General features: G+C 37.3%; 1 protein-coding gene across 1 annotated transcript in view; it reads right to left on the reverse strand.

The window, feature by feature from the left end:
* TMEM132E (transmembrane protein 132E) overlaps nt 1–24,470 on the reverse strand; it is a 447,844-nt gene extending 423,374 nt beyond the window's left edge. Inside the window, exon 1 of the mRNA XM_063457191.1 lies at nt 23,019–24,470. Within this exon, the coding sequence (XP_063313261.1) occupies nt 23,019–23,130 (112 nt within the window). The 5' untranslated portion in view covers nt 23,131–24,470. The remainder of the gene's footprint in view (nt 1–23,018) is intronic.
* Between the last annotated feature and the right edge of the window lie 2,447 nt (nt 24,471–26,917).

Consider the following 26,917-nt stretch of genomic DNA (forward strand, 5'->3'; position numbering starts at 1 on the left):
CTCGTAGCCCCCCTTTTGAATTTTACCCCCATTAGTGTTGCATATCCACTCTCTTACCCCTCTGGTCCCTTTGTGCCTTACACCCCCCTTTAGTGTGTCTCATACAACCCCTCTTATGTATTTCTTACTTCCCCGTCAGACACTTTCTATCTCTCTTTTTCTCCCATATAGACATAGACATAGATACAGGCAAAAATACATACATGCACAAATACACAAACATACAGACACACAACCATACAAGCACACAGACATAATTATTCAGGCACAAAGATATACAGACACACAGTCATAAAAGGCACACAATCAAACAAACACAGTCATACAATCTACACATTCAGGTACATTGTCGTACATACACAGACATACATTCATACAGACACAGGCACACACAAAAATACAGACACAGACATAAAGAAACATAGAGATTGGCATATAGAGACATACATACACAGTGATACAGAGACATACATACGCAGACAGTCATAAAGAGACATACAGAGACATACAAAGACAGACAAACAAAGAACCCTGCACACTGATACCGTGTAAATGCTCCGGCCATCCACAGTGGTAGTTGCTCCGACGTCAGGCAGACATCGCTGGATCCACCAGTAAAGTCTTCAAAAGGAATAAACGCAGGCAATACTCCAATAGTAAGGATGGTATATTTATTGATAGGTGACCAACCCCATAGAAAGTGTGATGTTTCGGCTCAGCAGAGCCTTAATAATGCAATAATGCTCTGCTTAGCCGAAACGTTGCACTTTCTTTGGGGTGGTTCACCTATCAATAAATACACCATTATTACTATTAGAGTGTTGCCTGCGTTTATTCCTTTTGAATACATACACAGATCATCATACAGAGACATACAGACTGTATGTCTCTGTATGACGGTCTGTGTATGTACACAGGATGGCTAAAAGATAGACCCCCATCTGTCGTGCAACTTTAACAATGCTTTGAAAGCTGGGGCTCTACCGATTCCCCATGCTTGCAGGATTGTATTTAGCACGGAGCGTGTTTGACTGTAAGTATGTGTTTGTATAGAGTATGTTTGTGTGAATGTAGGGGTGAGTTTGTATGTAGTGTTTGAGTTTGAATGCAAGCATGCATTTACGTGTAGTGTTGGGTTTTTGAATGCAGGTGTGTGTTTATATATAATTTTGGTGTCTGATACAGACGTGTGTTTGTATGTAGTGTTGACATTTGAATGCAGGGGTGTGTTTGTATGTAGTGTTGAAGTTTGCATGCAGGTGGTTATTTGTGTGTAGTGTTGGTGTTTGAATGTTGAGATGTATGCACATATACACATACACTGCCACACACGCACACACTGACACACATGCAGATACACATATACACAAACGGATACACATTCAGATAGACAGACACACATATACAGATACACACAAACACTGACACACATACAGATAAACACACACTGACATACAGACACACTGACAGACATACAGATACACACATACACAATGATAGACATACAGTTACACACACAGACACACTGACAGACACACACACACACTGACAGACATGGATACACACAGACACACTGACAGACAGATATACACACACAGACACACTGACAGACAGAACACACAAGACACTGACAGACAGAAACACACACAGATACACTGACAGACATACAGGCACACTGACAGACATACGCACACACACATACACACACAAAGACACACTGACAGACATACACAGACAGACACACTGACAGACATATAGATACACACAGACACACTGACAGAAAGATATACATACACACACACACACACACACAGACACACTGACAGACATACACACACAGACACTGACAGACAGAAACACACAAGACACTGACAGATAGAAACACAGACAGACATACAGGCACACTGACAGACATAGACACACACAAAGACACACTAACAGACAGACATACACAGACACACTGACAGACATATAGATACACACAGACAGATATATACACACACAGACACACTGACAGACATACACACACAAACATGCTGATCAAAATATACACTTTTCTAGCCATACACAGGAGGGTGGCTTACCTGGGATCTAGAGTGCTGGCTCAGGTAGTTGGGAGTTGGAGCTAGTCCTGCCCAGCCCCCCTCCTCTCTGCATTCTGCTCTCTGCAGTCTTCTTGGGAGGAAGTCCTCCCATGCTGAAATGAAGGTGGCCAGCGTTAGCTCTGCCCCTGCTGGGCGCGCTGTGTGCTACAGAGGGAGCAGGGATATGACGTGTTCATATCCCCGCCCCCTCCACACAGTCCGCGGCACTATAGGGAAGAAGGCTGATTTGTGGGGATGCTGCTGCCGCTCGGCCACGCTTCAAGAAGTGACCGGCAGGAGAGGGGAGCTGTGCGCTTCCCTCCTGCCGGTCACCCCGACATTTGCGCCCCCGGGCCGGTGCGCCCTAAGGCGGCCGCCTGTGCCGCCTTATGGACGCGCCGGCCCTGAATGACAGTCTCTCTGTATTTAACCCTTTAAGGACCAAACTTCTGGAATAAAAGGGAATCATGACATGTCACACATGTCATGTGTCCTTAAGGGGTTAAAGGCGGTCAGTTCCTTTGTGTGGGCAGTCCTGCTGTTTTCATTGGTTAAAAATGTATTTTAAAAAAGAATCCTTTATTTATTCAGTTAACAAATGTCTACACTTAAAATAAGTCCATAGAATAAGCTTATCGTTAACTTCTACTTTAAAATGAACAGAAATGGGTTGCCATGGTAAACCATTTCTGGTGATTTACATTAGATTCCCTGGTTGATCCTTTGGTTTGATAGAAAAGTCAGAGGGGATGTCACTTTACACTCCTCCTTATTCTTATAGGTCCTGTAGTGTGATAAGTTAAATGGCAGTTACATTTAAGAGGATCACTTTACACTCCTCCTTATTCTAATATGGCATGGTAACCAATCTTAAAAAAAACTTAACCAGAAGGTCTAGTTAGGTAAGCATAGTAAGTGTGGCTATATCCCTTTTCTAATTATTAATATTCTGTAAGCTATATTTGAATCAGGTGGAAGCAGCCATTATCTGACTGTTCAAACCATTAGTTGGTCGTAAGGAGCTTACTTAAGAACTTACACATCTTCATCCTGCAATGACTACCTTCCCTTAGAATAAGATCCAGTATATCTTAGTGGAATAAAACATTTATAGGTTTATTATTCCCTCTTACATGGGGTTTATGTAAGGGTCTTAGCAACCCGTGGCTCTTTTAAAAGGAATGTATTTGGCCTTACTAGCTTACCTCTCTGGTTCCTGCACTAGCTTCTCTGTATATGAAGTGGCCTAAAGCTACATTAGACTTCTCATCCTTTTATTTTTTTCTATTTCAACTTGCCAATATGCAAATTGTAATCAAGGTTGTCACAGCAACCCGTCACAATGGGGGTCAGCATTTGTTATGCAGTCAGGTCGTCAGGACAAACCGCTAGTATCAACATCAAAAAATCCTTTCTTTCATACTAGAGATTGAGGCTGATTTTTGAAGCTTAAACTTTTTTTCTCAAACATTGGAAATCTTTTTTTTTTTTTCAAATTATGCTATTTGAGGTGAACCCACAGTCCTCACAATATCTTATACAAAGGGCCACATGCCTACATAATCTCCTTATCTATGCATTAATCTATTTTTCCTTCTGTCTGTCCCAACTACACTCATCAAATGGTCAACAGCACAAGTAACAGCTGAACCTGTAGGCTTAATGCTGATAACATCCAATCAAAAACCAGAAACGTGCATTTACAAAACCTACAGCAAAATACTCATTAGTATCTTGTAATTGGTTGTTAGCTACATTCTCACATGGAAAATAAAAGGACTGGTCTTGTCCAAAAGGATAAACTACTGAAAATACAGGATTTCTAGTATTTGGGAAAATCTGTGAGACTAGTTGCAGGTATAAATGTTTATAAAGTTAATGTAGCCTCTGCATAGTCTGGGATTGGGCTGCCTTATGATGTAACTTACAGATACAAGCACTGCATATTTAGGAATACAATAAACAAGTGAAAAACTTGGCGCTTATCATTTCAAACACAAAATAAAAATAAAACTGATCTGAAGAAGCCGATCACTTGGCGAAACGCGTCATCTGACCAGGAGTAGACTTCATTACGTACGTTCGTGCCTCCCGGAAGTATCCTGATTGAAAGCACAGCCTCACCTGGAGCGTGTACGAGCACAACGAACAGCCGGCAGTTACACATATTCAAAGCAGGACTGTTGCTACAAAAGGATCCGGTGATATTTGCTACAAAGCATTTTTTACCTGCAAATGTGAAATAAAACGATGTTCATTTATCTTTACTGGCTGCAGTGGAAGTCTATATATTTGGGCTACTAAAGGTAGAGCAAACTTATCTGTGACTATGTTTGTGAGTTAATTTCTTATCTTTCCATTAATTTAGTACTCTTTATCCTGCAATATTACACTATATATGTTTTTTGTCCTCTTTTATGTACTTCAATTGGAGCTGTGACTTACCTCAGAAATAATATTAGTGTAAGTTATGGGCTACAAGACCACCGCCAAGCAGCTTGGTGAGAAGATGACAACAGTTGGTGCGATTATTCGCAAATGTAAGAAACACAAAATAACTGTCAGTTTCTCTCGGTCTGGTGCTCCGTGCAAGATCTCACTTCGTGGAGTTTCAATGATTATAGGAATGGTGAGAAATCAGCCCAGAACTACACATGAGGATCTTGTTAATGATCTCAAGGCAGCTGGGACCATAGTCACCAAGAAAACAATTGGTAACACACTATGCCAAGAAAGAACATGTACAGGCCTGCCTGAAGTTTGTCAATGAACATCTGAATGATTAAGAGTAGAACTGGGTGAAAGTGTTCTGGTCAGATGAGACCAAAATCAAGCTCTTTGGTATCAACTCAACTCCCCATGCTTAGAGGAGGAGGATTGCTGCCTATGACCCCAAGAACACCATCCCCAATGTCAAACTTGGAGGTGAAAACTAAGGGGACTGGAGAATTGCACTGCATCAAAGGGACAATAGACAGGGCCACGTACCGTCAAGTCTTAATTGAGAACCTCCTTCCCTCAGCCAGGGCATTGAAAATGGGTATTCCAGCATGACAATGACCTAAAACACACAGCCAAGGCAACACAGGTGTGGCTCAAGAAGAAGCACATTAAGGTCCTGGAGTGGCCTAGCCAGTCTCCAGACCTTAATCCCATAGAAAATCTGTGGCGGGAACTAAAGGTTCAAGTTGCCAGTCTCGAAACCTTAATGACATGGAGAGGATCTGCAAAGAGGAGTGGGACAAAATCCCTCATGAGATGTGTGCAAATTTGGTGGTCAACTTCAAGAAACGTCTGACCAACAAGAGTTTTGCCACCAAGTACTAAGTCGAAGGGGTCAAATACTTATTTCACTCAAGGACATGCAAATCAATTTACAACTGTCTTTCATGTGTTTTTCCGGATTTTTTGTATTTTTTTATTATTCTGTCTCTCACTGTTAAAATACACCTACCATTAAAATTATAGACTGATCATTTCTTTGTCAGTGGGCAAACGTTCAAAATCAGCAGAGGATCAAATAATTTGTTCCCTTACTATATATATATATTAGGTTGTTCCCTTACTGTATATATATATATATATATATATACACAAACACATTTAACACATAACTGGCAATAAATGTAGCCAACCATGACAGGTGCATTTTGTATTGAGGTATATTGCTGTAGATCTCTAAAAAAGATTTTAGATTGAATGAAGATTTGACTGTGTCTTTGAGGTTATTCCATTTCCCTAAATTCAAACCACAGACTGATTTTTGGCACTAGATGCCATTCTATAAATCTGCATAATGGTAATTGTTGGGGTATTTCTTTTTTCTATCTCTTCTAATTGTGACGTGCTGTATACAATAGGCTATTTAACATTTAGTCTTGCAACTTTAGTAAACAACTATATATATATACATCAACCCAAAATCTCATATACGAGAGATAGATGCGTACAGACACTATGCTTGATTAAGAATATTTCATTAGTAAACCACACGCCATGCCAAATATGTATAATCACATAGGACAGTCATGCAAACCAGAACTTATCACACATTGTGGCACTCATATAGTTGCATGCATTCGTGTACGTAGAGCGCTGTTCAATGATCATATACAGTATCTACACATAAAATTCAGAAACAGAAATTTACTTATAAACAATAAATGAGAACAGTAATTTTCGAGACTCTTATCATCTATTCTGCTTGGTACTATAAGCACAAAATAGTGCTGGAAATCAAACTGGAGTATTTTGTACTCTGTTTTGAATTAATGATTCAGATGACATCAAGAGTTACTCTATGATAAACAATTTAGCTTTAAATGGAGGTTCAGCTTATTGTTCTATGGAGCTTCCTAAAGTCACCAATTATTGGTTTCAGAAATAATAAAAATAAAGTAACCAAAGTCTAAGCAATTCAGAATCATTACCTGCTTCCAAAACAATTGACTTGCTGACAACATTCCACTCAGTATGCATGCTGAATACTTTCTCTCCTCTATGCAGCATTGCTCATGTACAGTTGACAAAAAGCAAATCAATTTCGAATAGGAAAGTCAAAGAAAACAGTGAGCAGCGGTCTGCAAGAAATGATAGGATTCTGGCAAAGGTAAATATACATATTTTTTTTTTTAGTACAGATCTTTCTCATTTTTGACAATATAAATATATAATAATTACATGATAATACATTTACATTGTGCTTGGACCAAAGTGTGCCCCATTTTTTATATATGCATTCTATTTTGATACCCACATCTGCCTGGTTTGTGTCTCCAAAATCAAGTCAAAATTCTTAGTAGTAATGAATCGTTAACCTTTTAGAATAATTAATAAAAAAAAAAACACCCCAAGGACGAATACCCAATATGAAATGTGGTATAGTAGAGACAGAAAGACATGCCTCATGTGTTTTCCAAATAGGGCTGTCATACAATTTGTTAAAATAGTCTAGTTAACCAAAATGTTTAAATCTAGACTTTTGCTTTAAAATTGTATTTACCTGTATTTTCTTTCTCCACGCCTTGTGTTTTACTTGTTGCAAGCTCTCTTAAGAAGCATGCTGTACGTTGCTCAGAAAATGAAAATATATCCTAAATTAGCATTTACGGTAGGAAATGGACTGCTGAAACTTCACAAATCCCTGCGTTTTACAGGCAGAATAGCTTGCAGCATTTTTTTTTTTTTTTTACATGCTTGCCTGGTGCAACTATACATACTCAAACAACTCCTTACATATGTCTGGAAGGAAACCCATTGGGTGACAGTTGTAATAATAGTTTCTTGAAGTTGACATGTATGCAATGTGAGGGAAGGTTATTATTTTATTCCAATTGTACAAAAAAAAAAAATTTATATTACTTACATTACAATGGTTAATTTTTAAACTGGAGTGTGCCTTTAACACAGGATTGGATTAAGCACTGAATATTACAAGTCAAAACTATAAACCTCCCCCTGAAATCTCCTAGTTAAAATACTAATGGCAAGAGAGAGTTTGGGTTTAAGAACGAGACTAAAATTATATTAATGTTTGTTTTTATGTTTTTGGTTTTGTTTCATGGTTTCTGAAAGCTATGAAACATCTAGCAAAGTATTACAAATACGTTTTTGATAACACGGCGCATGAGTTAGTGTGCCAGGCACATTGTAAAATACTCTCCATTTATTATGCTGGTGCCCATTCATTTTACCACTAGCGTGTACCCTGAATTGGTACCCATTAATTTTACCACTAGCGTGTACCCTGAATTGGTACCCATTCATTTTACCCCACGAGTGTAGCATGGATTAGTACCCATTCATTGTACCCAAAATTATGTAGCAGGAACTGGTATCCATTGATTCTACCCCTAGAGTGTAGCATAGCACTAAAATAAAAAAAAAATAAAAAAATACAATGTTCTCTGCTTGATGCACCATAAATACAAAGCCAACTATATTGTCTGAATCGCCATGAAGACATTTTAAATCAATCACAAGAGATATGACAGATGACTGCTGACTGTGGTCTTCAGTCATAAAGATCGCTACTACACACTACAGGAATATGTAATAGCCATATTGATCAGGTGCCATTCAATTCTCAGAAATCACACTACCAGCAGGTGTCCAGATACTCATTGTCAGGGCCAGCTATAAGAGGAGAGATGCACAGGAACAATAATATAATAATAACTTAAACAGATTATTGTACATGTTGAAACTTGAACTATAGCTACTCAAATAGGCCACATAGGCTTTCGAAGAAATTCAAACAGTTAAACAGTAAAATATTATTCTTTGCACACAAAGCCAATTCCTAGAAAAACACATAGCTTTATGTAGCTATTGTAGCTATTCAAAGCCACATTTAATGTGAAACTGTAATTATAGAAATGATCTTTTTACATAATAAATACTACTTCCACTCACTGTTAATGTTCTCAAAACAAAACAGCTTTTCTTTTTAATATGGACTTATTTCTCATAAAGACAAAAAGACAAGATAGATGCTAGTTATGGCTAATATGGCCAACTCCGTCACTGCACCCTCCACACACACCCTTCCTCCCCCCAAAAAAGTAAATTTTTTAAAATGTGTAAAAATTTAAATTCAATAAGCTTTGTTTCACGCCTATGTGTTTCATGACATGACAAATATAACTTAATCTTATGATAATGATAGAGAAATAAATTTAATCTATACATTGTATGTATTCCCCCCCTCCTGTCAATCAATTCAGTCTGTTGGCACAGAGATAAGAATGCTCGGCTCTACATGTCTATAACCAGGGAAACCCTCCTCTGAAGTGTCTCTCCTGCTTGCCTTTAGCGAAAGAAAACAATGCCTACAAGGGGAAGCAGGGAGACGATTGGTGTGAGAACAGCAGCAGGAGGAGCATGGAGAGAAAGAGCCAGAATGATTTATGGCAGGAGCTTTAGACAGGCAATCTGAGAATGGAGAGACCACCGAGAGAGGAACAGATTTACATACCATAAAGCCAACATAAAGTGTTGGGGACTTTTATCATGTTATGGGAAGCAAGTATGTATGCAGAAGCGGTGTGCTTTGCAACAAATTTAACACCCACTGAAAATATAATTGATACTCTCAGGAAACAGGTGTAATAGAAGGGCTTTACCACTGTTCCACCCAGTGCTCTAGATACATTGGTTTTCAATTAATAAACCAAATATTAGTGTTGGTATTTTGCATAAGAAGTTGTTGTATTTCCATACGATTTCTGCAACTTAAGGAAAATTGTATTTTTTAAGGATCACATTAATTGGAAAGTCTGACTCTATAAAGAAAGGTTTAACCGATTACACCGAGAAAGTAAGCTGACATTTTGCGGGTTTAAAAATAGGTTCCCCTTGAGAGGTCTCTTTAAGTACTATAACAATTCAGCATCATCAGCCTTGTCTACCTGCCCAAGATCACTTTTCAAAATCACTGCAGCCATAAGACTACCTCTGGCATTCTAATTTCAAGGGGCGGGATTTTATTTCCATTTGTCCAACTTGCTCATTTCATGTGCACATAACTTGGATGAACATCGGTCTACTATTTTTACCTGTTCTAGAGAGAGTTGAGCCTTGATTGCGCATATGGATGTTTGTTCTGCACACAGCCAAGTTAAATAAACTGTGAACCTTGCTGTGAAAAAACTGACACCAGTTTTGCGGCTGACTATTTAATGCCAAAAAGATTCTACTGACACTAAACTGTACCCATCCAAATTGAAAAAAATACTGCTGTGCAACACCTGCAGATCTCCAGTCGGACTTTCAAAAGTACATTTTGGGCACAGAGAATTGAAATTATGATTCGACAACTATCCCAGAGTGCCCAACTTAATATGCAAATGAGCATAGACAAGCAATGTATTTCAGACTTCATACCGCATTTCTGCAAATAGTCTTAGCAATGCACACTATTTTAAACAGCACTGTGTCAGCTTATTGAGCAGTTCCACTCATCCTATGTAATAAGTGTAATACCTGCATCTGAATGCTAAAATACATATCACAAAAATTCCTCTTCAGCAGTGTTTACAGGATATAAAACCCATAGACCAAAATGAAAGTCCTCTAATCACTTGATCATCGGTAGTGGTGTTTTTCCTGCCTAATGACTTCACAAGACGTTTTAGGAACTTTTGTGTGAACCGGTCATGGCACACACATATTAAAATAAAAGTACACATAAATACATATATAATTGTATAAGCAGAATTACTATCAAATGTAAAATTTAGGAATATTTTTGTTGCAGTTTCTATTATGTGTATGCATCAAAAATATACCATATGCACCATGTTTTGTTTTCCGTTGTTTAAAGTCATTCTTAACCATTTGTTTAAAAAGAGAGGTAATTAAAACATAATTGGTTATCGTAATAGAGATACCTAAATATATATCTTGTTAATCTAACACATCTACTACACTCCCACGTTGAGTTAAAAAAGCATTTGTTCTAGGTATTCTTTAGGGAAGGATAGGGTCAGCAAAGAGAGAGGGTGTGCCACCACTGGCTGTCAGGCACCAGCATGTTGTGTGTACTGGCATCAGATGTCAATTTTGCACAGAATTTGGTATGGGTAATGACGCTGTCAAACGTGGAGTTAATTTCTGTTTGTGTAGCTTTACTAAGTGAAATGCTACACATACAAACTCCAGGCACCATGACCAATTCAAATCATTAAAGTTATCGTGGTGCTTATAGTAACCCTTTAAACTACAAATTAAAGCAAAACTGTTACATGTAGGATTTGAGCACAAGCAGATAGCTAACTAAATGTTGTCTATTTGATGTGCTATTATCTTTGAAAATTTGGAATAGAGTCCTAGCACCACCAGAGCATACTACTGAAATTAATTTAACCTTTACAGGACTATAAATATAGGCAGCACTCTGGAAGAAATGCCTGGGAGAACCTCACTCACATAACATATCTCAGCAGATGTTGTGCATGCATAATCTTTTGCTGGAGCATCATGATGAGATGATGATACACTTTACCTGGAAGCCTTGCCGAGGTAAGTACTTGTATTAGTGCATTGGAGGTACTTACTGTACCTCCAATGCACTAACCACCACAGATAATGCTTAATTTGTGTGTACTCGGACGGGAAAATTAAATACCTTCACTCCCACAGAAGATACAGTTCTTCTTTAATTTTCACACCTAGGTAGATATTTATCAGCACAACAAGGGCAAAATGTTCTATGAATGGACATTGTCATGCTAAACTTCTCCTCTGAAAATATAATACAAATTGAACTATTTGTTTAAAACATTACTTTATATTATTTATTAGAATAGCTTGTTGTGGCCTTAGCACTAAGGATTTTTTATATTTAGAAGATTATTTACTAAAGTAAGAATTCAAAGTAAATTATAATTTAAAGTCAACACAGCTGAACTAGAAAACATTCTCAACGTCAACTATGCTTTTAATTTGGATATTCTGGCCTTAAATTTGAAATTATTATTATTAGCATTTTTATAACGTCAAATTATTCTACAATTGCATATTATTTACAATTATAAAAAAAGAATATGTAGAGCCCTAATCAAATGCTTACTGTGACTCATCCAGTGTGTTTGTCCTTCCTCTCCTGCTCATTTATAACAACAATTCATTGCAATCCTTACGTAAGTTATAAACAGACTAATTTATAATGTCAAAGTTAGAGCAAAAATAAGCTCCGAAATACTAATAAATAACAATCCTAAAATGCACATATTAAAAACTCTTAGTTTGGCACAAAGAAAAATCCCTGAGGGATCAACTTTAAACTAAATCAAAGGCAGTTAGAGAAGAAAGAAACTCAACGATGCCCGACTTGCAGTCATGTTTGACTTTGTTTTAGCAATAAGCTGTCAAAGGTGATATGGAAAATATCATTAATATGAAAATGTCGGTGAAGCACATATTTCCATATTTTCTCGGTGTGCAATCAGCAGGTCCCTCTATCGAAGCATGTTATCAGGTCAGTGTGTGGCTCCTGGGCACAGGCTAAAAAGGGTCAGCTTGGAATTAATAATTTATTACAGTATAACAATAATAGCTATGGAGACACAAACAGGCAATTCATAAGACTTGATAAAGTGTGTAATGAGATTGCAGTTCCTGAAACTGTACCACAGGGGAAACACTATACAATACAGCCTTGATGTAACTGGAGGCATTATAAGAAGTAATAATTTTCCGATATAGTTATAGATATTAATAATCCTTAAAGGAACAGTCTTAGAACCATAATCACTACATGGTTATGGTCTTAGTAGTCAGACGGCACTATTGTCTGGTTCTGTCTCAAACCACTTTTGTGTATATTGACTAAACAGAAAGCCCCACTTGCTGGGTTGCTAATGTGGAGTTTCACTTCCTAATTAGTATTATCGATTTTGTTCACATGTGGACGCCATTGATAGGCTAAATGCATCAAAGCCTTAACAACTACAATTCAGTGAAGTGGTGGTTATGTTGCTTGAGCAGCTCCTTTAATTATTTAGTGATCTGATGCTTAAGACAGAACCAGGAGCACACCAATGGCACAGTTTAAAAGATATTTTTTTTAGTAACACAATTAAAACTGTTTACTTATTAGTAACACAATTAGGTCTGAGGAAGCCCAGGTCATGTGGGTGAAACGTGTATCCGAGATAAGCCAGGATCCGAGATAAGGAAGCAACTACTGACTTTTAAACCAAAGTGCTTTTTGTAGGAACTTGTACATCACAAGCCCACATTTTATTGAGTCAGCAGTTTTAATTGTGTTACTAATACATTTATCTCTATCTCTATCTTGGTTTCCATGGGACACCTGATTGTGTGATTTTCCCCTCTCCATAGGAGACTACCCCACCCAGAGCCAGGGTTGATTAGGCTCTGGGAAATGTGAGTGTGAACTCCCAATTTTTATTAAGTGTGCACAACTAAAATATTTGAGATCAGAGGGTCTGCACTATATAGTATATATACTATATAAGTATAGTGAAGAATCATTTAGCACAACACCATTTCTTGGTTTTTGGATGTTATCAGTCACTTATTTGGGTGATTGCTGCTAGTTTTAGCAATTTTGTGATTTTATATTAGAACTTTTAGCGCTGTCTACGCTTTTGGGTTTCATCTGATGATTGAGGCTTATTTAATCGAAGATGGTAAATTTAATGGAGATATGTAGCTGACATAAGTAAATAAATCCAAACATACTGCATAAAAGCTTTTATAAGATTATTTAATAGGTGGCTCATTATAATCGGTAAATTCAGAGTAATTACACAAGCAAAGAAAAGTTAATTTTGAAGAAACAGCATGTCGCTTAGAAAGTAATACAACGTGTTCATGCAGAAGAAACAGTAGGGATCATTTAAGAGAAGCAATCAGGGACAAACACTGTGCACTTGAGAAATGAAGGGCCTTAGGAGTAGGTATGTATTCAGAGCACACCCTTTAGTTAACGTTATAGGAGAGTATGCAATAATAATTAATATCTGTGGACATTCCATAGAGAGATAACCTAAAATTGGGTAGTTAGACTGTTCCTACCAGGTGAGTTATCAATGTTTAGCTCTAGTTTTAGTATCTTGTAGTTTGGCTAAAAATTATGGCATTTTGCCTCTTGGTATCTGCAGGATAGGCTGATGGTTTTGCCTGTGATGGGAGTCATGACTTACCGAAGCCTTTTTTTAATATTTTTAGATGAGCTTTTAAAATGATTTAACATTTTGGGGAAATTTATTTTTGACATATTAATAAATATTTTTACATATGATTTTTTTTGATATTTTAATATTTTCAAAAAATAATATTAAAAGTGTATCCAAAAATGTGAACTCATGTGAAAAGCTTATCCATCAATATTAAATCAAGATCTAATTGTGAGAATTTGCTCAGTGTGCTGTACCAAGCGTAGGAGCACTGTAGAGTGTTCTGCAGCTTGAACATAAATTCTAGGAGAAACCCAGCAATCAGAGTTTGTTGGCAATATATTATCTTCTTCCGTGTTAGCTGGTCATTTGACCATGATAAACAAAAGCATCAGTAGACTTAAAATAGGAGGTAATCAAAGAGAGATAAATAATAAGCTGCAGTGACCGGTGGTTTTCATTCTGAGCTACAATGACAAACACATTTGGTAAGGTACATATGGTAGGAAAAATATGCAAAGCCCTTGTGTTACATTAAGTGTGGAAACACAAAGCTTAAGTTTAGTGAGGTCGATTCTAAGTTCATGACAATGAAGGCTGTAAGTAATCTGTCTCAAACATCTCACAAAAGGGTTAGTAGTATTGATTTGATGTGTAAATGCCCCCAGTGGTTAGAATAGATAGTTGCATCAACTTTAAAACAAAAAAAGGCAAATCTTACCAATATATCAATAGTAGATATCCCTAGTAGTATAATGTATCAAAATTACAAGCAACATATTCATGAACACGACATATGACACATATAGATAACATACTGGCACAGACTAGGTAGAACGTGGTTAGATCAAGTTTGGAGGTGTGTGGACAGTATCTGGACTGAAATTAATGTAGGAACAATCTTCTATTTGATTTTGAGTTGTAAGAGTTAACACCCCTCTCCTATCACTGTATTTGTAGTCAATAGAGAAAGATGCATTACTTGTTTCTATAATGCCCATTTATTTTCCTTTCTCCTCTGCATCCTGCTACTGTTATTGTTATCATTGTGCAGTCTGATTTCAAATTAATATTCTTATCATAGAATGGGTATATATATTGCATCATAGCATGATAGATGTATTACTGTATTTTTTAAATCAGATTGCAAAACACAGACATCTGGGAAATACTGTATCATATCAATACACACAGACACAGCATTGTCAGCTAAAGATTCAAATGACAGATGTTGTCAATGCTGTATGCTTTTAATGGACATTTTAGCTCAATCAGAAAGCTGACAACAAATCAATTAGTTTATCTACATCCAAACCCAAGTTCTTGTCTGTTCATACAATAATCTTCCATGACGTCTATGCCTGAAATCTTGCAACCACGAGAAAAATACATCATTGTGTTGAAAAATCAAGGAATATTTCCCCATATTCCTTTTGTAATCATGACGATATTACCTGATATAACTATATGGCCCAGTGCAGAATCATGCATATGTAACTAACTAATCTCAGCTGAACATTAATGCAGACCAAGATTATCTATAAATTTCAATCAATACACACTTATGGGTGATTGCAATGAGTATGATGCATGTTGGGTATTGGAACGTGCGTACATACCAGAGCTATTAATCTTGGCAAAGCTGCATAAAAACAAATAGCATACAGAGGATAAAGAGGCATGATACACATAAGTACTCAAAAAGGAACTATATTTAGGATGAACCTAGTCAATGCTGTCATTCCAGTATTTTAAGGTTGACTTAAAACAGGGGTAGGCAACATTCAGCACTCCAGATGTTATGGACTACATCTCCCATGATGCTTTGCCAGTATTATGGCTCTGTGCCAGTATTATGAGTTTAAAGGAGATGCAGTCCACAACATGTGGCGTGCCGATGGTTAACTATCCCTGACTTAACCCCAACCAATCCTTTTTGTATAGTGTGAACTACACTAAAGTTGGATAAGTGGATGAGTTTATGCAGCATACCTTCTGCTCCTATTCTATCTAATTGCTATTATTATTTAATTTTTTTAATCTCCTAAAATAAAACTGTTTTCAAACTAATTTCTGCCAATGGGAAAAAAAAATATGAACAAAGATGGTATGTTAAAAAAAATCTACATGTCACTACTACATATATCTTACTGTCAAAGAAGCAGTCTGATAGAGCATGCGATCTAGCTCCTCTTTATATATATATATATATATATATATATATATATATATATATATATATATAAAGCAGACGTTTTCCTTCCACATTAGATATGCTATTTCATTGCTGTATGAAGAGAACTCATTGGCTGAGTATATTATCGGACACTCTCAGCCAATTATTTCTGTCAAAACATGAGCAGAAAAGATCTCTATATTTTGTTAAATCCTTTTGAACAATTTTTTCACCTTGCACAAGTGTACATTTGTCTGTATGTCTGTCTGTAAAACCATCTATCTATCTATCTATATTTTATCTATTTATATTCTGTTGGTAGCGTATCTACTCCAACCTTTTTTTCTGTATGTAAAATAAAAATAAGGGCTCAGGGCATGAAATTGAGCTTCGACATTGAAAAATTGTTTATAAACAAGGGAGAGTCTTACACAGCATAATCTCATTTTCCAATGAGATACGCCACACGAGGAGAGGTTACAAATGAGACACAAAACAAAAAGAGGCTATTTCTGCATTTGCAATAAGTTAAAACGACATACATTAATATTGTACCAACATTTTACTGTTACGTGCACAAATTTAAAAGTAATTCCACAGGATCTTGTGAGAAGGCATTTTTTCGTATTTTAGTTATGTACCTTAATATGCCCCAGCACAATGGTACTCATATTACTGAAATACATGGAAACGGTATGTAATAGTTTTTCACTGTACTGATCTGAGTGCTCAATGACTTGGTTTGAAATACATACGGCAGCACCCAAGTATAATGTAACATGTTTATGGACCATAATGCCATTGAGGAGGTCTATTGACATCATAATATCACAAGACCGAAGTTTGAGTAATTTATGTATGTATCAGAATGGCATTATTATCCCATAGTACATATTTCATGGATATTCATCTTTTATATTACATGCTTTTTCTGATTAGAGCTAGGGTTAAGCTTAAGGTCAAGGCTAAGGCGAGGGTAAGGGTTAGGACATGTCTTGTGTGGGAGTTACATATTCTGGCATCAGTTACTATTTTCAGCTGCTGCCATTAATTAGTCCCTCTTCCTATAGTGATATGCAGGCTAGAGAAATTGGAGAGAAAGAATTGCACGTTTTCTCCTAACATAGATTTATCTTATATAGTTATATAGATATATATTTCTAACTTTTCACACAGAGCACCTCGTATTTCGGCTGCAGGAGTTCCCAAAAGTTGACCTGGTCAGAACTTTGCCCTAGTGGTGTTTCCCCAACACTGCATGGATCTGAGCGCTATTTAGACAACTTGGATGCTCAGATCAGGGCTGTTTGGGGATGTAGAACATGTGGGGTTATTATATGTTTTTATGATGTTTTAGGGTATGTTTATAGTTTTATGTTTTTGTGTTTGGCTCTCTGTTCTTGGAGGATAATTAGCTTACTGGTGTTTAACTCAATTATCTCCCAGGCACAGAGATTACTGGGCGAAGCTTATATTGAATACAATGGAGACCCCATGCTGGGAGCTGTGTATAAATTCTGTGTGCCTTGCCTGAATTACCAGTTCCTTTTCAACCTTCACTCCGTCTTAACTAGTGTTTGGGTGAACCAGCTATACTCTCTGCAGGAGAGGCTAATCATTTGAAGCTGTACCTAGGACCCTGTTTCAGGGTGGGAAGCGACAGAGAGAACCCAGCCAAGCTGTGGCGGCTAGGGGCTGAAGCACTACAGGTGTCCCGGTGGAGAGCTAGCGAGCGAGCTTGACAGAGGTACCAAGATGGTCCATCACATTTCCTTTTATTTGATTTATAGTGACAGAGGTGGGCATATGAAAGGAGCAAACATGTAAAGGAAAGGGAAAAGTGAAAAGTGAAGAGGAATATGACACTGAAAAAACCTGCACCACCTCAGTCAGTCACCCTTAGCTCATGGGACATGTATGTGTTTGTAAAATATTATCTTAACACATTTAAACTAGTTTAAAGACACATTGTTGTGAGTGTTACTGATGAAGAGCGCTGTATTTACTAAAGTGAGACATTCTAGGTCTAGAAACTCAAACTAAATTTGAAGTGCGTTTCAAATTTAAGGGCAAAATTGCCTAACTGAGAACAGAACTAACTTGGAGAATGATTCCATTTGTTTTCCGTTTTGAAATTAATTTTGAATTCCCAACAATTATAAAGGTTAGCAAATAACCTTGAATGTGACAGACTCAACACACTGGAAATTCAGAGTTTCTACAAAGGCACAAAGGTGGGAAAAAAACAAAACGCAAATAGAGGAGAATAGAGGAGAATAGAGGAGAATTTCCCTGCTAAAAGGACACATAATATGTTTACCCCCTTAAGGACACATCACGGAAATATTCCATCATCATTCCCTTTAATTCCAGAAGTTGTGTCCCTAAGGGGTTAAATATCATATAGCATACATCTGCAGTTTCCAGTAACGTTTCTAATTTCTATTTGTAACAAGGCCTTAACCTGTTTTTTTTTGTGATGGCTCTATAAATATGGTGAATGTGAATTAAGTTAACCCTTTCTCAGCTTTTTCAAACTGAATAAATGCTTGATAACCTACAAAATATTCAGGCTTATTTGGAACTCTATGTAATTCAAGTAACACATTCTGGTGAGCATGCTATTTGTAGAACAAAATTACTTTTTAAAACAAATTTTAATTAAACGTTTATTGATATTTTCTGTCCATGCTATTTAAGTAATTATTTTTGTATGAGTAGAAAAATAAGCAATCACAACAAATTCACCCTTAATAAGATGCATGCGATACCTACAATTCTAAAGTAAAGGAAAATAACATCATAAAATGTTTTTTTTCCTTTTTTTTTTATTTTAATTATGCTTCACATATCCAACTCACAATAAATTTGCTATAGTTCCAGTCTAATTGCAGATTAAAAAGATGGTACTCATAACTAAAATTAACTTACAGCATATATCCTTAATGTGCTTCTATGGCAAAAACAGCTTTTAACTGTAGTTAAAAAAAATTGTCTTATTACATAAAAACTTAATAGAAATATAATATATATCTACAATACAAGATTTTTTGTTTGTTTGTTTGTTTGTTTTTTATTAGACTGGGTTGAAAGCCATATAGTCTATTCATGTAAAATGCAATGTAGTGGCCACGATTTATTTCATAGGCCTACCATGTTAGTGTACTAGAAAAACCATTAACAGATTTATTTAACCAAACATTGTTAACAGGAGTAGTCCCAGAAGATTGGAAGTTAGTGAATGTTGTGCCCATTCACAAGAAAGATAGTAGGGAGGAGTCGGGCAACTATAGGCCAGTAAGCCTTACTTCAGTAGTGGAGAAAACAATGGAAACCATGTTAACCCCTTAAGGACGCATGACATGTGTGACATGTCATGAATCCCTTTTATTCCAGAAGTTTGGTCCTTAAGGGGTTAAAGGATTGGATTGTTGAGCATCTAAAATCACATGGATTTCAAGATCAGAGACAACATGGGTTTACTTCAGGGAGATCATACCAAACTAATCTCATTGATTTTTTTGATTGGGTAACTAAAATAATAGATCAGGGTTGTGCAGTAGACATTGTTTACCTAGATTTCAATAAGGTTTTTGACATTGTTGCACATAGAAGGCTTATCAATAAACTGCAATCTTTGAGTTTGGATTCCAATATTGTTGAATGGGTAAGGCTGAGTGACAGGCAACAGAGGGTTGTAGTCAATTAAGTATATTCAAAGCATGGGCTTGTAACTAGTGTATACCTCAGGGATCTGTACTTGGACCCATTATCTTTAATATTTTTATTAGTGATATTGCAGAAGGTCTTGATGGTAAGGTATGTCTTTTTGCTGATTATACTAAGATGTGTAACAAGGTTGATGTAACAGGGGTGATAAGCCAAATGGCAAATGATTTAGGTAAACTAGAAAAATGGTCAGAGTTGTGGCAACTGACATTTAATGTGGATTAGTGCAAGATAATGCCTCTTGGACGTAAAAACCCAAGAGTCCTAACCTCAACATCTGAGGAAAGGGATTTAGGGGTGATTATTTCTGATGACTTAAAGGTAGGCAGAAATTGTAATAGAGCAGCAGGAAATGCTAGCAGAATGCTTGGTTGTATAGGGAGAGGTATTAGCGGTAGTAGAAAGAGGGAAGTGCTCATGCCATTGTACAGAAAACTGGTGAGGCCTCACTTGGAGTATTGTACGCAGTACCGGGGACCGTATCTCCAGAAGGATAGTGATACTTTAGAGAGAGTTCAGAGAAGGGCTACTAAACTGGTTCATGGATTACAGGATAAAACTTACAAGGAAATGTTAAAGGAACTTAACATGTATAGCTTGGAGGAAAGATGAGACAGGGGGGATATGATAGAAACATTTAAATACATAAAGGGAATCAACACAGCACAAGAGGAGACTATATTTAATAGAAGAAAAACTACCACAACAAGAGGACATAGTCTTAAATCAGAGGGGCAAAGGTTTAAAAATATTATCAGGAAGTATTACTTTACTGAGAGGGTAGTGGATGCATGGAATAGCCTTCCAGCTAAAGTGGTAGAGGTTAACACAGTAAAGGAGTTTAAGCATGCGTGGGATAGGCATAAGGCTATCCTAGACTTAAGATAAAGCCAGGGACTAATGAAAGTATTTAGAAAATTAGGCAGACTAGATGGGCTGAATGGTTCTTATCTGCCGTCACATTAAATGTTTCTATGTTTCTAAGGAACTTTAACAAACACCTCAATTATTGATTCCACAAATTCACAATAAAATGATTATACATTTTTGAGTTGCACATCAAGCTGAGTACAGTGGTTTTCCACTCACTCAGAGAATAATCCCAAGCAGTCCACCTTCTTTGCAAGCTCTGCGAGGCTGAATAAGTTAACTTTAGTATAATCAAAATATTTGCAGACTATTTCATTATTGTATATGTTATTTTGACAGTCAATCGACGGTAAATGATCAACATAAAAAAATAAACAATAAAAAAACACTGATTTTTCATTTATTCTAACTCATTTTTTTTGTAAAATGACCCCCCAAACAAATTCCTATAACAGTTTTCGAAGTAGACGTGTGTGAATATATTAACAAATTACAACATTTTATTTAAATTGGCTGTAAGAGAGGCATAATAAGGTGAGAACATGTAACCCCAGGGAACAATGTAGATCAGTTGGCAGTCTTTATTATGTGCAAAGAACATCATAACAAAAAAAAATCCTGGCAATGCTGAAAAATTCTGTTCTTCTAAACAAATAATTAATTTGTATCCAAAGCACTTAAAGGTAAATACGGCATCCATTGTGCTTTTAATGGTAAGCTGTGCTTTATCAGTAACATTAAAACAACTTCAACCTTTAAGTAGTTAATATATATCTGTGTTATCACTCACAGTTCAGGCTACCCTACTGGAATACCAGTGAAGCATTACTGCTGTGCGAAACCTTTTAATAAAACGTAAGTATGGATATCACATTAAGTAATTCATAATCTTCTCTAAAGAAATACACAAATATACCACTTGATTTATACAACTGTGCACTAGGGGAAAAGTGTCTCAGAAAGAAAAAAAAATCCTAAATTAAATGACTCTCCATAAAAGTGTTGGATGTTGACAATGGTTTAACCCCTTCTCTATTACAATTAGGCTTCTCTGTCTTTTCTTATGAAATCATTCATAATTTAGCAGTCCAGATACTGGGGCAACAGCACCCATCATGCTGCATTAATGGGATTTAGTCCTTATTAACTCCTTCAATAGAATTGCAGGTAAATAAGGACTATAATTGGTTGTTTGGGGAATTCGTTTTCATACAAGACTGAGAATTGGCTTGTCACATTTTTGGTGTAAAATGATAATCCCATTTGCCATTCGCCTTCTGAATATTCAAGCTCTGTATACTGTAGCTAGATGGAATCTACTCCAAACAGGTTTCCGGTGGAAAATGAATCTGATTTGGATTTCTGCATTCCTCTAACTGTTTGCCCTACCCTCCCAGCTGTATGGCGTTTTGCATTTCAATCATGAAACAAATGGACCCTGTAATTACATTAACTCTTTACTTTTCTATTAGTATGCCATGCTACACATGCCTAGATTCTTTAAATAAAATTACCAGGCGCTGTGGATGTGAACAGGCAAAGCTTAACAATGCATAATTCCCTTTGCTGAGACACATCTATTGAATTTGTATTTAATTAACATTTGCATCTTCACATTACCCTGTGTAATGCTGCTACAGTCTTCTTTGCCCTGTTTTTTTTTTTTTTTTTTTTTTTCATTTCCAAAACACACCAGAGTTAAATTGAATCCACATGGGGGCAACAATTACAGAAGGAACAGCATCAATGTGACATCTCTTAATGTATACTAGTGTCTCAGTATGTTTGCAACATTTTCCAATCAACAAACAAAATATGACAGTCATTAACAATAATGTTCGCTTTACATGTGCCTTATACACACACTGGAAAGAACAAGGTGAGCTGAAACTGTGCTCTCAGATGGTGTAGAGAAGCTGACAATGGTCCAGCATGTGTCTAAATGTTTGGCAATATGAATGCTCTATACAAAACAACGCATCATTAAATTAGCAATACAGGAAGATATATGGTCCCCTAGCCTTATGATTACATTTACTCTCTAACAGTTGTGGGCATTTGGCTGGCTAAGCTTCATATGAATCGCAGTCCTCAACAGCTAAAGTACCTAAGGTCAGCCTGTTTTGAGTAGAAACATAACCAAAAAAAAAAAAAAACCTCAATGTAATTTGGGACACTAACTGTGAAAATTCACCCTGCAGGCTTACCTTTAAATATAATGCAGGCTTTTTTTTTTTTTAAAAAGCAGCCTGCACTACAAACATATAGGAGTGTCCAAATGACAGCAATGCAAGCAACATGATGAACATTGGGATAGCTGAACATCACCCATCAACTAAAAACTGATGTCATTGCACATACAATGTGATCACAAATGCATTTTACTGCACTGTGCATTATTCACCAGCATTATTACATTACATAGTATCACTGACCCAAACCTGCCCAGTACAAAAGAATAATTAATCTCACATCCATACAGCTGGCGGTGTTTACCCCATTCACACAACTCACCCTTGGCAGTGAGGAGAACCAGAAGGCAGCAGTAGATGTAGTTATAGTGGTTGTAGACACGGTAGTGATGAAAGCAGCATAATAGCCCTGGGCATCTTCTCCTGGCATTCATGGTGAGAATCTGGCACCTCAGTCTCAAGAGCCACAGAAGCACACTGTCACACAGCGCTGGCCAGGCTGGCAAGGTACAGAGAGCTTAGCTGCAGGGCTGCAAATGCGTCAGATCTACAAGCTGTACGCGCAATTTACTATCTATTTCAAAAACATTCTCCTCTATGAGCTCAAGGAAAGAGAACAGTAAGCGGCTTCAAGAAGGACTTTGGCTGACAATCCTTATGTCTTAAAGAAAGAACCCCCCTCTGTGCTATGTTACCTTGGATGTATACTTTTTAACCCTGATGATTTAATTTTCTATTTCTTTCCATGGGGATGTACGCTCTGGGCATGCAGGATGGTTACTGGCTAGGAAAGGGTTATGCTGCGCGGAAAACCTGTACAGCAAAGCGCTTCGCAGGGGCGGGGTCAGGGCAACGGCACAACACGTGGCCAATGGGCAGGCGAGCAGCTGGGGGGCAGGTATGGAATGCAGCTTTATTTTCAGCAGGCAGCTTTAGAATCTCTGTAAGAAGGGAAGGTAGGTGGTGAAGAGATGACGTTCCAAAGTGTTGCAATACAGCCACTGTTTCAACATAAAGTATCCGTGCTGCTTCTCCAAGAACACCATGGACAGGGCTGTTAATAAAAGTTTACATGCAATGGTGGTATTTTATTATAGCTCCTCCAGTAAGTGTTTTATAGATGATTCCACTTGGTTCCTTAAGATCCCCTTAGAGATCCTCCCGAATGCCAAAAAACAACAGGAGGCAATTGCTTGGTTTCCAAGGCACGTGGGGCACACTGTCAGTGACAACCAGACAGAACAAACCACAGCCCCACCGACTCCCAATCCATGCTCCTATCTGAGGGGGTCCTGCTTAACCCAACAGTGTCTGTGCTCCTCCTGTTGATGGTTAATTTAGCGCAGCTCAAGTTTGGCTCCAAACACATGTAGCAACCTGCAGGGAGCTGCCCCACACCACAGATAGACTCCGGGTTAGATTGCCATCATCGCCTTTGCCAGTGGGAGCCCAGTGAATGACACTCACATCCTGCACAGAGGGCAGCCTGTTGAAGAGATGAAACCAAACCACGGCTGGAAAAAGGAGAAGAAAATGTACTGAGGAAAAAAAATATATAAATATATATTAGATGCCAGAGTTGTCTTGGGTAATTTTTATTGTGAGGCGGGAGACAGCCCAGGATGTGACAGACAGGCAGCAAGAGAACAGCAGTGCTTTCTTGGTGTAAGTATGTGTGTGTGTGATCTCCGTCCGTCCTCCTGTCTCCAGCGCTGCTCGCTGCTCACTGACTTGGAGGAGTCTGGAGCTCAGGGTTTGCAGCAAGTGAAGCAGCCTGGCTCACGTGGGCTGCACTGAGTGAGAGAGGGGGGCGGCCGCCAGCGAAGGGCCAGTGTCATTCTAAACTTGTTTCCCTGTAAAGATGTGTTGCCACAGCTCTCCAATGTGCATGCAGGCAGTGTGAGACTGTGAGAGGAGGGAGGAGGAAGGCTAAGTGTGGCTGAAAGGTCAATAAAGCACCCCTGCTTATCTCCCCTGCATGTCAAATCCTTAACCCTTTATTCTCTATATAAACAGCAGGCAGCAGTCCCTGTAATATCCATTACAATCAATAAAAAAAGAAAGTCTACCTTTCTTCTAAGCATCATCACCATCAGTCTGTTCTCTTATTATCCATTTTATTGCCACCGACAAATACCGCATTTCTTTACCTGACATTATTAGATAATGTGTATTAATTATTTATTTAGTCCCACACAAATTAAAAAAAAGAAACAAAAAAACAAAACAAAACAACTTCTATCATCTCTATGGTATTGAAATGATTAATACTTGATCTTTTTCACATGACATCCCTGACTAAATCAGTGGCTTCTTTATTAACTCTTTTTGTCCCACACGAATCACAGCAGTTTATAATTCCCATGGGACTTGAAGGTTTAATGCATGATCACATGACATTGACCCTTTTTATATTTACATAAAATTTTATATGTATATTGGAAATGATCATATTTGCTAAAGTTAACTTCAGCAGTAGCAGGTTAATCATGTGAACCGGTCAGCTGACACTTTAAATAGTAAAAAAAAAAACAAATATAAAAAAAAGTATGGAGTCAATATGGCCCCAATATTAGTATAAGGGAGAATATCCCTTATATCCCTTTAAATATCCTTTATGCTCCACCTTAAATGTTGCGGGTGGAGGCATGTTGGCATCGCTTTAACTAAAAGCTATAGGGATGGGCTTGTGAAAAATGGGGGAACCCGGCAAAGGTTAATAAAGAGAAGAGGATAGGACACTGACCAGTTCCTTGCCAACACCCATGGCCATTGGGTTGGTGCTCTGTAAAAAAAAAAACATGGAGGGGCTATACTAATGTATGCCCTGCCTCCACCCAGAGGTACCATCGGGTAATACATATAAAATAAACAAATTTAAATCAGTGTGGCTTAGTGGGAAAGTAAATTGAGAAATTAAAAGTAAGAAAAGGGCATTTAAAGCTTTTAAATCGGACAAATATGAAGCATCTTATAACAGATATGAAGAAGCCAATGATGCATGCAAATGGTGATTAGCTAAACTACAAAATAAGAAAGTGATAGCCAAAGAGAGCAAAACCAACCAACAGCATTTTTCAAGTACATACATTCTAAAAAAAACAAAAAATGAAAGTGTAGGTAAACTGAAAACCGGGTTGGTGGTGTTAGTTAATGAAGATAAGGAAAAGGCAGACATTGTAAATAACTGTTTCTCCTCAGTATATATTAAGGGACAACCTATGACTATAGATCTACAAATGATTGCTGCTAAAAACTTGCAGAAAAATTGTAATTGGTTAACTCAAGACAAGGTGCTACAGCAACTAAACAAAGTTAATCCACAAGTACTTAAGGAACTAAGTGTGGAAATAAGTGAACCTCTGTTTTTAATCTTTCAATATTCTTTTGTTTCAGGAATTGTACCAGAGGATTGGAGGAAGGCAGATGAGGTTCCTATATTAAAAAAGGGTTCAAAACCCTTGCCTGGAAATTTTTAGACCTGTGAGCTTAACTTCTGTGGCTGGGGAAGGTGTTTGAAAGGTTATTAAGGGATGATATTCATTCATTGAGCAGAACGTGGTTATCAGCAGAAATCAGCATGGTTTTCTGAAACATATATCATGTCAAACTAACTTAATTGCATTCTATAAAGAAGTAGGTAGAAGTATACATCAGGGTGTTGCAGTGGATGTGATCTACTTGGATTTTACCAAGGCATTTAATACTGTTCCACACAATAGATGAGTGTTCAAACTCAAAGAAATTGGTTCAGATGAAAATTCTCATTCTTGGGTAGAACATTAACATTAAAATATAGTACAGAGAGTTGGAGAGTGGTGGTAAGTGGTGTCTCCAAGGGTTCTGTTCTGGGACCACTTCTATTTAACACGTTTATGTCTTAAAAAAGCATTGAAAGTCATGTTTCAGTGTTTACAGATGACACAAAACTCTGTAAAGTAATACAATGTGAGCAGAGGCGTAACTAGAAACCATGGGGCCCCGTTGCGAAAATTGCCCTGATATGTGTGTGTGAAATGAGTATGTGAAATTCTCAGCCTCAAGAAGTGGCTTTATCAGAATCTGTACAGATGTTTAAACAGCAACTAGATGCATACTTGCAAAAATATAGCATTTAATTATATAAATTTTCAACTGTAGGGTAATAGCTTCTTCATCCAAGGATAAATCTGACTGCCATTCTGGGGTCAAGAAAGAATTTCCTAGTTTGTTGCAAAATTG

This window comes from Pelobates fuscus, chromosome 1 (assembly GCF_036172605.1).
Source record: "Pelobates fuscus isolate aPelFus1 chromosome 1, aPelFus1.pri, whole genome shotgun sequence".
NCBI classification, from domain to species: domain Eukaryota; kingdom Metazoa; phylum Chordata; class Amphibia; order Anura; family Pelobatidae; genus Pelobates; species Pelobates fuscus.